The following is a 16,262-nucleotide window of genomic DNA, read 5'->3' on the forward strand; positions in this document are numbered from 1 at the left end:
GAAGAGGTGGAATATTTTAATAGCAATTAACAGGCAACGGATTTGTTGAAACCCTAATTGAAGGGCTCTGTCTGTGCTGAAGCGAGGAGACTGGGTAGTGATTCAGACTGTGGGGAGTGGTGCGGCATGCTGACGATTAGCTGTTACTGTAGTGGGTTTCAGAACTGCTACCTGTGTTTGCTGCCTGGGTAGTCCTAATAGTATCAGTACTAGCGGGTCCATCTGCAGACTGGTCAGTCTTCATAGACATTGTGAACGTGTGGGAGCAGCTACTTTGTGTTACTGAGCGGGATTAAACTAGACAACTTGATTTCTTGATTGCCCAAGCTTTCAGTATAAAGATGCTCAAGGCTTTCTTTTCTTTCCGTTTTAGTCCTACTGAATCAGTGCATGAAAATAACGGAATCGAGGAAGATAGCTTAACTTTCTAGACATTGGCCAAACTATCCAGTGTTCCCATTGTTGGGTTTATGAATTGGAAAGATCCTTAAAACAAGAGATTTGTTTTCTTATTTTTTCTTAAAGTGGTCAGTGTCATTCCTTGATATCTGCAGTTGATGTTGCGAATGTGCTTTACAAAGGTAGTAACATGAAGGTATATAAACTAGATTTAAAGTAGACCACAGTATCATAGCTGCAGGGTATTTGCTGAGACTTGGAGCAAACAATTGGTCACCAAACCTCCTGTCCATTTGCTGTCAGCCTCCTGAGATATACTGCCTGGACAGGGCATCTACAAAGGACTGACCAAAGAGCCGTAAGTGAGACGGTGCTGCTAAGCCAGCAAAAGGCATGCACAGGAATAAGAATCAGCACGCAAACAGCTGAGCTTGCATCCTTCTTTTCTAACAGCTTAGAATAAAAAAAGGACATGCTCCCAAAGCCAGGAAGCCACAATTTGCCAACTTATACTATCCTCGGATGCCCAACTAACACCTTTCAGTTTCAAAATCCAACACTCATTTTGCTGCCATGGCAAAAAGAAAAACTGCCACGCAAAGATGGAAACAGGAAGCAGCTGAAGTTTTAAAACAGCGGGTCTTTCAGGCTAGTTTTAGGGCTCTCAGGGATCGACCCCTCCCCCTCTTTGTGAGTTCAGAGGAGAATTAGATGAACTGTTTGACTGTAGAGAAAAGCGATTTGAATTCTGGTGCTCCGAGTGGCTCTGATTTTATTAAGAATATTTTACGTCTCTGTCAGCGCCCCGCCCCGCCCAGCCATATAGATCTTGGCCTTTTAGAGAGACATTGCTTCCCTGCATCGAGTAAATTAGGAGCTGCTTAAATGATGATACAGGCACATTATACTTTTTTTTTTTTTTTTTTTTTTTTGAATGACTAAACTCTGTGAGGCACAATAAGTTGCCTTGCCAAGACATGGGACAAAACATAACCTGGTATAATTCTACAACTATACATGCAGTAACTGAAAGAGATGTATACAGTCAGCACTCTGATATCTGTTACCCAGATACACGTCAGTCGCATTTTATCGCCCTTGTATTAAGAATAAAATCAATTTCCGTTATATATATGTAACAAATGAATGCACTTGCCCGTCACTCGCGATTTCCGACTCCAGTTTTCTGAAACAAAGCCCGTGTTTTTTTTCTTTCTGCATGCCAAATCAGTCTGTTTTTATTGTGCAGTTGCCAGTTACACAGCGCTTCCTCCAGTTTCACCTGACGAAAATGCAGCCAAAACAAAGCGAAGCGACAAGCTACGTACGGTAATGTAACAGTTAATCATTAAACAGTTTTAGATACCGATGTATTTTTTTTTTAATCTGTGATCTTTGTGTTGTTTTTTGTGCATTTTCATTTGCAGGTGAACTCTGACATTACGAATTTTCGTACTGCTGCAATATGTACCATATTTAAAAGTATGTACTGTATAACGGTCAACGTGTCGTCTCTTTTTTCAAGCGATATTTTCAGAATCCTATCGTTCTGAATTAAAATACTTCTTCTGTTGAAAATATAGTACTGTACCAACAAAACCAATACAGTACATCTAAATGGAAGCCTACTTATTTTAAAACACAGTCCTTTCAGCTATGTATTTTTTGATATTGTATCTTTTTTGTGTTCCCTGAAAAATGGACAAGGGTTGGAACGGGCCAGAATGAAATAATCAGATATGCGTCACACGCGTTTAACCGTCACTGAAGTCAAAATTTTATAGGGTTGGATATGTAAGTGCTGACTGTACTTATATTTATACAGACTTACTGTAACTTGCTTGCTCTCATTTTCTGTAAAATAAATTAATAATGGGCAACAACACTTCAATAGCTTAATGATGACGTGCAACATTTATTTTGGCATATTTGAGCATTTTCCATTAGTTATATTTCTGAATTTATTCCAACCTGCACGTTCTGGTTATAACTTATAAGTAGCGCTTCTGATAAAAACCGTTAACACCCCCAATACAAAAACAGATGAAGTCGGCCTATGTCCAATAAACACTGGAAAAAACACTGGAAATGGGTACTCAATTCACGTTGACTTGACCCCTTTTCCCTTGAAAAAAACGAACAGTGCAGTTGTCCCTCCTTCCTGACTCGTATCTCGCGTTGATTCGTTCTGAATACTTTAAACCCACCCCAGCTACTGAGTGGCAGCAAATTCCTACATTTCTATTGGAGGATTGTAACACACTTGCGAGATTTTAAACGAATTACAATTAGAAACAGAGAATTGTTCTTGCTCGGGGAGTATTTACATGGTCATGGAATTTAAAACAGAATTGCAAATTGTGGTGAAATGTAAAAAAATGCCTAAACGCACAGAAACCCCATAAGAATGTGCCTGTGACCAGAAGGATTGTGCTGTGGAGGCAGCAAATGAAAGAAGGTACAATTGAAGTGTGCAAATACTGTTGAGTTACTATACATATTGTGACAGAAAAAAAAAAAAAATTAAAGATATACTTTTAATAACTTGGTGGCTTTTTTAATGCATGGCTAACGTGTATGAATTAAAAATAAATCATGTTGTTGTCTAAAAGTAAACTACTGAAATATAGCTAGCATGCACAGTTAGTACAAATGTACATTTGACATGCAGTGTCAGTACAGTAATGCACTGTGGGTTAGACTGACTGTACCCTGACTGTACCGGCCACCTTGTTTGTTTTTCTCATGTTTTGTCTGTTTTTTTCTTTTTTTTTTCAGTTGCAGTACCATGCTGGCCTGGCATCCAGTCTTCTGAACCAGCAGTCTCTGAAAAGATCGGCCAATCAAATGGGGGCGTCTGCAAAACGACGCCCTAAAGTCCAGCCCACCACTCTTGTACTACCCCCACAGTAAGTTATCATAAAAAGAGGGTACAGTCAGCAACCAATTTCCTATTCGAATATCAGACAGGTAATAATCAATGCATTTTATCATTCAAAAGTTTAGACTCTTCACAAACTTTCAAATGCATTTGATAGTATTATAATGTATACGTGACGCGCGAGGCTCCAATTAGGGTGCCAGGTGATTTAAAAAAAAAACATTATTCTCAAAAAAAATAAATAATAATTATTTTAGATATCCTGTTGAACAAAGCGTAAGGCTCTTAATATTCATGGCCTGTTATGGAATTCAGTGAATAATGTATTAAAAAGTAGCTACTGCAATGTGTTACAACTACAAGGCATGTTACAACACATACCGAACATAATCATTTTAAATACACACCATTCTAATTCTTATCAGACAGCAACTTTACACTAAAAGGGGTTTATGCATTGTATGGTATTACATAGATTTGCTTTCACGGCATCTCTGCTGTTAACCAGGTGGCTTTGATTGAATTAGGAATCACAATGGGAAAATTAAAAGTAAAAGCCCTAAAATCTAGCAACAGAACATTGTGACAAAAGGAGGAAAAAGTACTTGTCCGACGGGCAAAGTATAACGGTCAACGCAAATCTTGTTTTCCCTGGCTTCGGGCGATATGAATTGCACACCCCTGATATATCTATATATATTTTCTATTCACCTATTTGGAAATCTAAACATACCCAATCACTTGAAAACTTGAATTTTGAAAGGCTTGCTGTCTTTGTCATCCCAGATTTGGGGTCAGAAGCTTTGATGCTGGAAAATAAAAGCAAATCTCTTGTGTAAAGTTACGATGTGGCCAAGAAGCCACTTTGAAAATTGCCCTGCCATGGGTAAAATGGACTTCAGATGTAAGATGAAAGTCAGCCCTGTAAGAAGTCAGTGGAATGCATTGTGGGTGTCCCTGTGTGATCCTATAACAGTGCTGTGTTGCACTGCGTACTCCATAAGAGTTCTCTGTTTCAGAATTCATTAGCCATTTTCTGGCTCATTTGTTTCTCTTTCTCCTATAATTGACCTGTTTAGTGTTTGAGTAATGTCCAAGATCACTGAAGTTAACTTGTCTGTGCCCAAAACACATCTGGTTTGTTTTTTTTAAACTGTTTTAATTAACGACTATCATGCAATTTTTTTGTTCTTAATAGTTTGACAAAATTGAAACATTCATTAAGAAAGTAATTTGCATTTGTCTCAGATTCCCGGTGAGTAGTTGCCAGCTCTTCTGTCAAAATTAGCGTCAAGGTTGTTGCTGCTCCTGCACTCTAGTCACAGTCTTTCAAAATGATTGACTGCTGTAATCCTTGGCAAAAAAATAAAAACGCTCAACAGTTTAAACCCACGTTGCGTTTCTCGAACAACACAACAGATTACTTTAAAAACTGAATGAACCCTTGTACTGATATTGGCAGAGACACAGTTCAAGGAAATGAATTATCCCAATGCACAGATTTGACAATTTGCCTATTAACGCACAGTTCAGGTACAGTAGGCTGCAAAACAGACCAGAAGATTGGCAATTTTTTTACTACTGTAAAAATCTGTCTGCGGAGGAATCTAGTGAATGGGTAAATAATGGAGTAGTTCCTTTAGTGCAGGGGTGGGGAACCTACGGCCCGAGGGTCTGAACCGCCCGTTGCTTAATTTCACCTGGCCCGTAGCACACGATGTCACTAAAGCAAAGATAGTGCATGCAGTCCGCATTTTCACTGTTTCAGGGTTAGCGGTGGGGTTGTAGGTAGTTTAGATATGTGGTAACAGGTTTCGAATTTTAGAACATCACACACATGACGTGGTTGCTAGGCAGTGTGATTTCCTGACACCAGCCGTGCTGCAAAACAAAAAAAACTCTGTGCTCCTGCTACTACCGTGTACTACTTTCGTTAAAAAAAAAAAAATGGCTTCTGCAAACAAAGGAAAGTGGATGCGGAGTGTTTTTAATGAAAAATGTATAAACGATTATTTTTCTTTTTTTTGTGGAGGTGAAATGCAAGCCCATGTGCCTGATTTGTGGCGATGCAGTTTCTGTCATGAAAAAATCAAACCTAGAATGGCATTACAACACAAAGCACGTCAAATATGAAGAATTTCAGGGACAACCGCGTGCCGACAAAATTAAAGCATTGAAAAAGAATTTGAATGCGCAGCAAGCTATTTTTACAAGACCAAGACAAGAGCTGGACAGGGTTGTACAAGCAAGCTGTGCGGTGAGTGAACTTATCGCAAAAAAACTTAAGCCTCATACAGAAGGTGAGTTTGTAAAGGAGTGCATAGTTACAACTGCTGCTTTATTGGCACCTGAGAAACTTAAATTATTGAAGCTTTTGAGCTTATCTTGCAGAACAGTGTCAGATCGAATTCACGATGTGGCTCAGAATATTGAAATGTCTCTGAAAGATTCTGCCACCGAATTTGAGTTCTGTTCTCTGGCTATTGATGAGACAACAGACATAACAAATACAGCCCAGCTGTCTCTTTTTTTGCATGGAAGGTTTTGAGACCTGAGAGGATTTGCTCTCTTTATTGCCAATGCATGGCACAACCAAAGGTGAAGATCTTTTTGAGAAGGTTGCGTTGGCAGTGTGCGGGCTTCAATTACCATTTGAAAAATTGGTTTTGAAAGAAATGAATCGCCTCAGCCTTGATCCAAGTAAGTTGAGTGTGTGTCACTGTATCATTCACACAGAGAATCTGTGCGCGCAGCCCATGCGACTGAACAACGTTATGTCTGTAGTAGTATTGAGCATTAACTTTATTAAAAGTAGAGGATTAAATAGCCGCCAATTTAAAGAGCTATTGAAAGACCTTCAATCCGAATATGGTGATTTTAGTTTATTATTGTGAAGTGTGATGGCTGAGCCGAAGGAGCATGCTGAAGCGGTTTCATGAACTGAAGGAGGAAGAGAAGCTTTTCATGGAGATGAAGGGAAAACCTGTGCTTGAGTTGAGTGACCCCAAGTGGCTGTGTGACCTGGCATTCATGGTTGACATAACGCAATACCTTTCGGAGCTCAATTTAAAATTGCAAGGCCCTAACCAGCTTCTTACCGCCCTGTTTTCAAACATAAAATTGTTTGAAGAAAAGCTAAAGCTATGGGAAATGCAACTGAAAAAAGGCAACCGCTTTTTCCAGTACTTTATTTTCCAATACTTCAGGGACAAAAACCTACATCAACAGTGGAGTATGCCAAGGAGTGCTCAAATGTACTTAATACATTTAGTGAGCGATTTCAAGACCTAAAATCGAAGGAACTTGAATTAAACATTTTTGCTACTCCTTTCAATGTTGAAGCAGTCGATGTACCTGAAGACATTCAACACAAAATAATTGAACTGCAAAGCAACAGTGAACTTCAGGCTAAATACAACAACCTGCCTCTGCTAGAATTCTACAAACTGTACGTGGGAGCTGATTAATTTCCACGTGCTGAGAATTGCATCGCTATTTGGTACAACGTACCGTTGTGAACAGTTCTTTTCCGAGCTTACACTTGCAAAGAACCACCTGCGTGCCAGATTAACAGACGACAATTTACAAAACCAGTTGCGAGTGACAACATCTTCAGTGCCAGCTGATATCAAGGAAAAGCAATCTCAACCATCACACAAAAAAAGCAGCAGGTGAGTTTAAACTTTAAAGTTTTATATTTGAAGAAAAAAAAGTGTCTCAATTTCTGTGTTGTTTTAAACTAAATTAAGTTGGTATTTTGTGTGTGGCCCGCGATGGATTTTTTCCAAGAGCCAATGGCCCGTGATAGGAAAAAAGTTCCCCACCCCTGCTTTAGTGGGCTGATATTTAGCACTGTGGTAATTGTTAGCTGAGAGACGCTGTGCTTTTCCAGCCATTGACTGAGATCCCAACAGGAATCTTGAGCTGTTCTTGTTACCTCCTGCTATTGTTGTAAAGTGAGCACACGGCAGCTTTGCTGTTCTGTGAACCATCAACTAGCCAAGAACTGAAGCCAGGCAATCCATTTAACCATCCGTCTGTTTTGAAGTACAATTTATGTTTGAATCCAGACTTGTAGTAAACATGCGAGGTCTCCAGTTGACAGTGAGTGTGTGGTTAAACTTCCTGCTGCAATGCTGAACCGCTACATGAATTGAAAAAGTGCGTGTTTGCCAGACTGCTGCATAACATCCACTCAGAGCCCAGGAGAGCTCTGAGAGCTGTATCTGTTCTGTTCAAGAGCACTCTGCAAGGTGAAGGTTAGTTGCTTCTCTAGTTGTATGACATTGTCCTTATGAAAGCACACTTCTAAAAGGAGCGACTTATGAGTGATGCAGCACGACTTTCAGGTGAATTTGCTTCTATAAATGGTATACGTGCTGAAATCTCCGTGTGCTACTAACTGTAACAATGAGATTCCTTCTTGAATTTAAACAGTTTGGACAGTAGGCACTGTAAAATATTTACAGGAAGTTTTATTTGATATTTCTCGTTTTAATATTTATAAATCTTTTTAACTGATGCTTAAATATGTGCTGAAATATAATTAACTGAATAAGCAGCAATATGCCAAAGGGCTGAGAATGGAGTTTACTATGCTGATAAAATGAGGAGATTTTAAAGTTAATAAAACATCATTCGGTGCTCTTAATGGCTTAATCCTGAGAGACTGTGAATCAAATCCAGATTGCCGAAATGTCCTGTATAACGCTGTCTCTAGTGGTGATGGCTGCACTACGTACACAGAAACTCAGCAAAGCATTCTAGTGAGTGCGACCATGATTTATCACCGCAGAGAACCATTCTGTTGAACAAATGTCGTAATACCCACTGTACAAGCTGTCCCCCCAAAGTGAATTATGTAATGGTAGTAATCATGCTTGGAACAGCAGGCAAAGCCGTCCAAGCCCCAGCCAAGATTTCTTTGCCACCATAGCATCATTAGGGGGTTACGTCAGTAAGTTACATCATTATCAGTTTTCATTTTTTTTTAATTAAAGCAGCTAAAGTGTTGGCTTTTGAAAACTTCCCAATCAGCCTGCTCAGCCTGTTGAAATTTTTATCAAAAGGCATTTTCATTAGGAGGAAGGGTTTTCATACCAAAATAATGAGATTTCAGGCCAACTTTGCAGTAAAACGGCAAACGCTGTTTGGGTGTTACAAGCCTCAAACGATTCATAACGTTAATCATGTTTCACCTTTTCTTTTATGGCCAGTGTCACAGACTGGAAGCATGTTCTTCATCTAAGCCACTGTGGGTGTAGAAAGCGAGTATGACTTTTTAAATGATAGTCATCTAATTACATTTTGCATTTGAATTTTTAAAGAGCTGTTTAGTTCCTGTGCTCTCCGAGGTGATTTGAGCAGAGGCTTACACAGTAGCCTTTCTGTTGAAGAAACATTTTAATTGATTGGTTTTCATCAATACAGATTGACTTGTCAGGCTTTACTTGCTCTGCCACTGGGGAGGCCGGGGAGATTTATCTTAAGAAAAGTGTTCAGTAGCAAATATCAAGGGAACAAAACAGGTATCGGGACGATCAATTTCGGGTCTGTCCAAAAGCAGGTTATTTTAAGACTGCTGCGCTCCCACACACAGTGTGGTAAGAGCACTGACCCTGGAAAGACGAGAAATAGTAGCATTTAAATCTACGTGTTGTAAGTATAACATCATTGGACCTTCAGATCAGATTATTTTAATTTTTTTATTTTTTTGTGAATTTAGCCACAGCAGCGTAATCATTTGTGAGAGATAAAACTAGACATCTCCCAGGGAAAAAGTAGGACCAATTTAAATTAAAGGCCACCCCAACATGAGCAACAACTGACCATTAACCCATTTAAGTACCGAATTCATTTGTCATTGAAAAAATCAGAACACAAGCTGTATTTTATATAATTTGATACATTCTAAATCAGTATTTCTTCACAGAAGAAAATTGAAATCCTTTGTTTTGGCTGCAGAGTTTCAGAGATCATGGTTGGACACTTGTTGCCATTTGATCCTTTTACATGCGGTCAGCAGGCCACTCTCTGTGACCATAGCTTCCTCTCTCAACATCATGATCCAACTAAATCGAAAAAAGATTCTATTTGACACATTACACTGGATGCCTTACTAACAAGAATGCAATGAAATAATGATAACTTCTACATGAAGTTAATTCGCCTTGAAACCGACACAATAGGATGTTATAAGTAGAAGTTGATGGGTACCGAATAACAATATCTTTCTTTCTTAATTTATGCAGATAGGTGCAGCTAAATACATTAAACCACGTAGGGTGGTAAAGTGTTTGCTTTGTACCACCAGGAAAAAAAAAAAGTTGAATTTGTAGTAATTGGCTTGGTCCTCTTAAATGTATCCCATTTAAGGGAAGGAAGTACAGTTCGTAGTCTGGAGTTCTAATCCTGATTTCCCATGCAGTGGGTTTCCTGTCTTCTGCTCGGACTAAGAGGTACAATCTGTTGTGATAGTTTAATCAGTCGATTGATTCCCTGCCTATAAGACGCGGGGAGTCAACAATAGCTGCTGAGTGTGACGGCAAACAAATTAATCCTTGTAAATTGAATCATACGGAATTGGATTTACTAAACTGGCACTGGCTTGCTGGTAGCATGTAGGCTTGTGCAAGACCATTGTCAGCAATCTACAGTAATACTATTGGGACCTATTGGACAGCTGAACTGTAAGCACCCTGAACACTTCCACCTTGATACAGCTGCAAGTACAGCATTGACATCCATGCGTGTTCTTGGTAGCAGAGGTTTAAACATTTCGTTATAAATTGAAAGTTTTATACAAATACTTTTACGTGATTGCAAGGACCCTTTTTATGTGCTGCACTGGTTATTTTCGTGTGACTTGAGTTAAAAAAATCATTTGTATCCCTTCATTTTCTCTTAAGGGCAAACAAAAAAATGAATGTTTTCTGGTCTGGTGTACTGCTTGGCACAGTTGTCCATGATTTCATTAACACAAAAATATAATAATCTGCCGTCCTGTTTGTCTTCTTTATTCCCACAATCAAAGTCACATTGTGAGATGCAGCAGCGTGAGACCAGAGGACTTACTTAAAACAAGAAAGATGTGTTCTGTTAACTAGACTGGCCCTTTGGCATGCCGTGTTGTTTAAAGCAGTAGTTCATGCTGTTAATTTATTTCACGTTGTCCCTGATTCCATTCAACACACAAGCCAATTATTTTCTGCACACTTTGCCGGTAATTACCTTTGCTGTAGCTTCTGATGCAACCACATGGGGGTCTGGATCCTTTAACTTGAGCAAGGTAAAACTATGAACTGAATTCGCAGTACAGTGAATACATAATAAAAACAAGTTTCATTATTTATTTATTTTTTAACCTTCTGTTATCCAGGGAATTTGTAAAGCCTTTAAGTTGAGGCTGCCATTTTCTATACTATATTTTGAAAGTGGGAAGTAATCCATTGACTAAATTCTCCTCATGGATCAATAGAATTCAATGGTATAGGGCCTGATTTGTGATTGATGCCAGGCAGGGGATGCAAGGACTGTCTGCATCTGGATCATGTTCACACTGTGTTCCTTGGTCAGTGTTATGAACCTGTAGTATAAAACCAGGCCAGTCTCTTCATTGCCCAAAGCACAGGCTGAGCAGTGAAACCTTTAAGCTGCTACTGGCCAGCATAATCCATTTTTTTTTTCTTAAGTATTAAGTCTCGCTTGGGAAGTTGTGTTTCTCTGTTGTCTAAAAACAAATCTATAGTATACTGTATTGTAAGAGCCAAAAAGACACTCGCTAAGTGGAAATACAATCACAATTAATCATCAGTCTGTGTCCAAAATGCATGGTCACACATGTGTTTTTTTCCAGTGCTACAGTATGCATATTTCAACCACAGTTTAATCGAAGTAGTTTTAGCTTCGGGTTTCTGATTTGAAATCCAGGTATCTTCTCATTTGAATTGGCAGTGGGTTGTCTTTTACCCATTCAGGACTGGTTTAGACTAGGGTCCCTGGGATCGGTGATCCATTTTTGCTGCCACATCCAGCCCCAGACTCTAATGGTTAAGGTCACGGGCTTTAGAGTTTGTTGCCCTCTTAACACAAAATGATTGTGTGACCCGGCTCTGACCTACAAATAGAAATAACCCAGATAATCCTTTGTTAATCTGCTTTAACCACTAAAGTATTTCAGTGATGGCGGTTTTCCTTTTCTTTATCGGATATTTATCCAGCAATCTGGGATAAAGCTTGCGTCGTGTAGTGGAATTTAGGTCATTTGGAGAGTTGATGATATTGAAGGAGACTTGTCCTTTGCAGGTTAATCTTTTTGTCTCCTCAGAATTTCAATTTCATTGGGTTGTGTAGAGGTTATTCTGGCTTGCCATGAACTCTACTTGCAAAAATAACACACTTATACAGTATTCATCCTACGGATAGTTCCACAAACCCCAGTTAGCACGATTAGAGCTAATGTGGCTCTGTGAACCCAGTCGCTAATCTTTCTAACCTAAATCAAGGCAAAATGGTCTTAGCAATTGAGCCAGTACCAACGCAAATTACAGTTTGACTGATGTTGTGGATGTATAATTTAAATGCAGACTTATCTGTTTCCCTGAGTGAATAAAGTCCCGTTCATTTAGTATTGTGCTTCATGTTGTATCATTTTGTACTCTGCACAGCCCCTTCAGTCACTGGTTGTTTGGGGTGTTAGCTGCGTGCCACCTAGCTTCCCAGCATTCAATTACTTAATCATACTTTTAATGTTTCAGGCTGCTATTAAAACATCTTTTCTCTTCTAATCGGTGAGAGATTGGAGGATTATTGATGTTATTATACAGACCAGAATAAGTCTACATGCCTGCTGTATGTGACCATCTGATGGGCTGGTTCCCTGGTTTTCAGGCACTCCTGTCGCTAGTGCTTCCAAATCGGATTTGCTTTACACATTATTCCATTAATCCAATCGCTTACTTAGTCATTGTATTTTGGATAGCCATAAAGGTGTACTTCGGTACAGCAAAAGTGTAGTAAAAGCATGAGGGAAGCATGCTAAAGCACGGGTGAGTGGTGAAGCAAGGCCAATTGTAAAATTGCCATAATAAACTTTTACATTGTATCTGAGTGTCTAACTTGCGCAAAACAAAAGCGTTTTTTTTTTTTTTTTCTTCTGAAAGGCACAATACTGCACTATACTAGTATTGACTGGAGTTTAGGCGTATAGTGGGTTGTTACTTGGGTTGGGAAGTCAATGACAATTTTTGACCAGAGATTTGTTGACACTGTGTATTGGCTGTAGCTGCAGTTGTAGCTTGATGAATTCTGCCAAAGCCCAGTGAGACTTGCTATGCTTCCCTGTACACAGCCGAGCAGATCTATAAGTAGGCACGTTGGTTTCTGCAACAGGTACAGCAAGGAACCCTTGATCACCCAGTGGCATTTAGTTAAACAATATTATTTGAAATCTGATATTAAACAAATGTCAGATTTTGAATTTCTAAGTATGCATTTCCATATTTTATCTGTCTGATATGCATAATGTGTTGTAGTGTAATGAAATTCATGCTTTCTGAAATTAAATGGTGTATAAATTTGAATGTCTCTTCTTTTCTTCTATCCAGCTCTCGCTTATTCCAATTTGCTTGGATTTATTAACCAGGTCTGAACTAACGTCAGTTTAATTAAATTCATGTTGAAAACATGCCTGCCATAAAACACAATGGATTTGAAAGTTGGTGTACTACAATATTGCATTGTGTCTACATCAACCACATGTTTTAATAAAATCTGAGTAAAAGAAAGCAAGAGACAGGAATAGAATTCTGGGTTTATACTGTAATTTAAAGAGAATGACATGCATCCTTTGTGTGTTATACATGGATCTAAATCATCTTGGTTATGCATGTTATACACAGGGATGTGCGTGTTAACTACTACTACTTTATAATTTTTTTATTATTATTTATTTATTAGCAGACACCCTTACGCAGGGCGACTTACAGTTTTATACAAAAAATACATATCAAGAATTACAGTACAATTAAGAGCAAGATACAAAACACAGTACGATTTGATCTCGGGGCAGTTCAAGAGCAGAGAAGTGTTGATAGTTACATCAGGGTTAGATACGAGTGCAAGGTACAGCCAGTCGTCTACTGCAGGTGGAGCAGAGAGGTCGGTGGGGGTGTAGGGAGAGATGAGGGTCTGGAGGTAGCTGGGTGCAGTTTGGTCAAGGCATCGGTAGCCGAGTACAAGAGTCTTGAACTAGATGCGAGCGGTGATGGGGAGCCAGTGGAGTAGCGCTGGAAAAGCAAGGCAGAGAGAACACCAGGCGAGCAGCGCAGTTCTGGATGAGCTGGAGCGGACAGGTGGCGGACCCAGGGAGGCCAACCAGGAGGGAGTTGCAGTAGTCTAGGCGGGAGAGTACCAGGACCTGGACGAGGAGTTGTGTGGAGTAGTTGGTGAGGAAGGGTCGGATTCTTTATATGTTGCTCAGGAAGAATTGGCAGGTGCGTGCTAGAGTGGAGATGTGCTGGGAGTAGGAGAGGCAGAGGTCCAGGGTTACTCCGAGGTTCTTGGCTGAGGAGGAGGGAGAGAGCATGGTAGATTCAATGGAGATAGAGAGCAGAGGAGGGGGGAGATGAGGAGGAGAAGAAAAGAAGATCAGATTTAGAGAGTTTGAGTTTGAGGTAATGCAAGTGCATCCAAATACTACTTATGTTGTTTCTCTGAAAATGCCTTTCTGCGTTTTTAGTTGTAGTTGTTATTTTCAGATTTTCACTAGTGAATGCCCAAGCCTAAATGTCTTGTGTGCTTGACTTCTTTTTACTTGTTTCACAGACTCCAAATGGAAAAGGAGGGCTAAGATTAGTGTTATTTGGAGTCTCTGAGACTAATATATAGTCTGTAGCACATTTTGTAAAGCTGTCATGTATTTAAACAAGTACAACAATATTTTCTTAATTCATTCACTGTGAATAATGCCTCTAATGTAGAAGCCTGCTGGTAAAATACATTGATTCTGTATGACCTGTTAAGCTGCCATTATACTGAACAGTACCCAGGCATCCAATGTGATAAGGCATCGTTGGTACCCAGCATATCAGTCACTTCAATGGAAAAATATATTTGAAATGAGAATCTGCACGAAAGAAAGAAACTTGCATGCACTTTTTAGAGCAGTTAACTTTGTTAATCTAATGGGAGGTTCAGTCTGTAGTACTTTCTTTTTATAAATATAATCTGTAACAGCATTATAATCTATAAACCAGTAGCTTTCCTAACTGTGTGCAAAAATGGCATGAAGTTCAGCATGAAAAGCTCTCATCTTCTTTCCAGCTCTGTGGTGGTAGCTATGAGCTGGGGGAATAATGCACCACAGAGGGAAGTGCTTTGACAGTTTCCCAGCATTGTAGTACTGTAGCTTTGTACTCTTGTGTTGGAAGCACCCTTGTTTTTATTAAACACTGCTAACTGTTGGGAAAGGTACAGGCTTGCAATTTCTTTCCAACATGTACTGGCATGTATCCAAGCTCCAGAGATGTTCAGCTTAGATAATGACACTTTTCTGTTTTTAATAACATTTATAATAAGTGGATAAGATTCAAATTACATATGAACTGAAAGTATTGTTTCCTATTGAATTCCGTCAGATGAGAGTTTTTTTTTTGCTTTATTATTTCTTTTAAACGTTCAAATGGGGGGGCCAGCATTGTCACACAATAACTGGTAGATTCAGGATGGGTCTTCTGGTGTTCTGACATTTTATTAGGGGATATTTGGTCTAAGTCGGTGCAGTTAAGCACTGCAATTTTATTTAATAAAATAAGGTGTTTTCTGCATGTAGCTTTCTGTATTTTCTTATATCAAGGACAAATACTGTAAGATGGAATTGCTAATCAATAGATTTCTTTGCAGGAAGTGAGCTGTTTCTTTCCTCATTAAGAATGTACTTTGTTTAAAAACATTTGTACTTGGAATTTTAAATTGCTTGTTAGTGATGTTTTCGGAGTGTAGTTACACGATAACAGCTTGCTTTTTCCATATTTATTAAAAACTAAATGTCAAAGTATGAGACCCCAATTTATAAATAATTGGTTACCACCTTTGTCCAGAAAGCAGCAGCTAAACAACCTCATTATCCAATGTGATCTGCAGATCAGGCTGACCTGATGCAGTTGTTTTGAGTTAATGGATTTTTAATACAAAACATTGCAATATATATCCCACTTCCCATAGTAGAAATATGCAAGTCAGGCTGCTTTTGAAACATAAGCTACATTTTTTTTTTAAAGCTAATTTAGGGAAAGTGAATTAATAGCCTAAATTCCCATGTCTTTAAAATCTTGATGACATTGCAACAGAAAATCGGGTTTAGTTCAATTTTGAAATGATCTTCTGACCATTAGAGGCCAAGCAAAGCGTTGTGTTATTCTAATGTAAAATGGTTCTACTGAAACTCTCTAGTAATAGTTCACTGGACCCTTTTTCATGGGGGGTGACCAGTGGATGTTTTTTCTTTTCTTCTTGGAGGTGTAATCTAGGTACTGTGTTGATGTAGACTTTCCATTGGGATTCTCCACCCTGTTTCTGCTAATTCTGCCTGATCCAAAGAAAATGCACACTGCTTTGAAACAAAATGCAGTGGAAAAATAGAGATGGATGAAAGGGATCATAATGACTATGTAGGGGAACAGTATACTACAGTTTTCATAATGACTATGCAAGCTGTAGAGATGTTTACTTTTAATTGTGGTACATTCTGAGAGGTTTTCATTTGTTTGAAATGATCAAACCTTTTGTGATAGGGGAATAGGGTGGGGGGGTATGTGGTTGCAGTGAAAAAGTAATAAACGTTTCACTGCAGCAGTTATTATTTTACACCTAAAATCAAACAGTATAGTGAATTAATAGGGTTGGAAACACAAAGCAAGCCTTAACATGACAATCACTAACACCTTTGGTAACAGATAATAAGTGTATAATTGTTTGTTGCCCT

At 39.0% G+C, this 16,262-nt stretch overlaps 1 protein-coding gene across 1 annotated transcript in view; it reads left to right on the top strand.

The window, feature by feature from the left end:
• LOC117422470 (mediator of RNA polymerase II transcription subunit 27) overlaps nucleotides 1-16,262 on the top strand; it is a 62,272-nt gene that overhangs the window by 18,330 nt on the left and 27,680 nt on the right. The window contains exon 3 of the mRNA XM_034928220.2: nucleotides 3,178-3,308. Within this exon, the coding sequence (XP_034784111.1) occupies nucleotides 3,178-3,308 (131 nt within the window). The remainder of the gene's footprint in view (nucleotides 1-3,177; nucleotides 3,309-16,262) is intronic.

This window comes from Acipenser ruthenus, chromosome 15, assembly GCF_902713425.1.
Source record: "Acipenser ruthenus chromosome 15, fAciRut3.2 maternal haplotype, whole genome shotgun sequence".
Taxonomy (NCBI): domain Eukaryota; kingdom Metazoa; phylum Chordata; class Actinopteri; order Acipenseriformes; family Acipenseridae; genus Acipenser; species Acipenser ruthenus.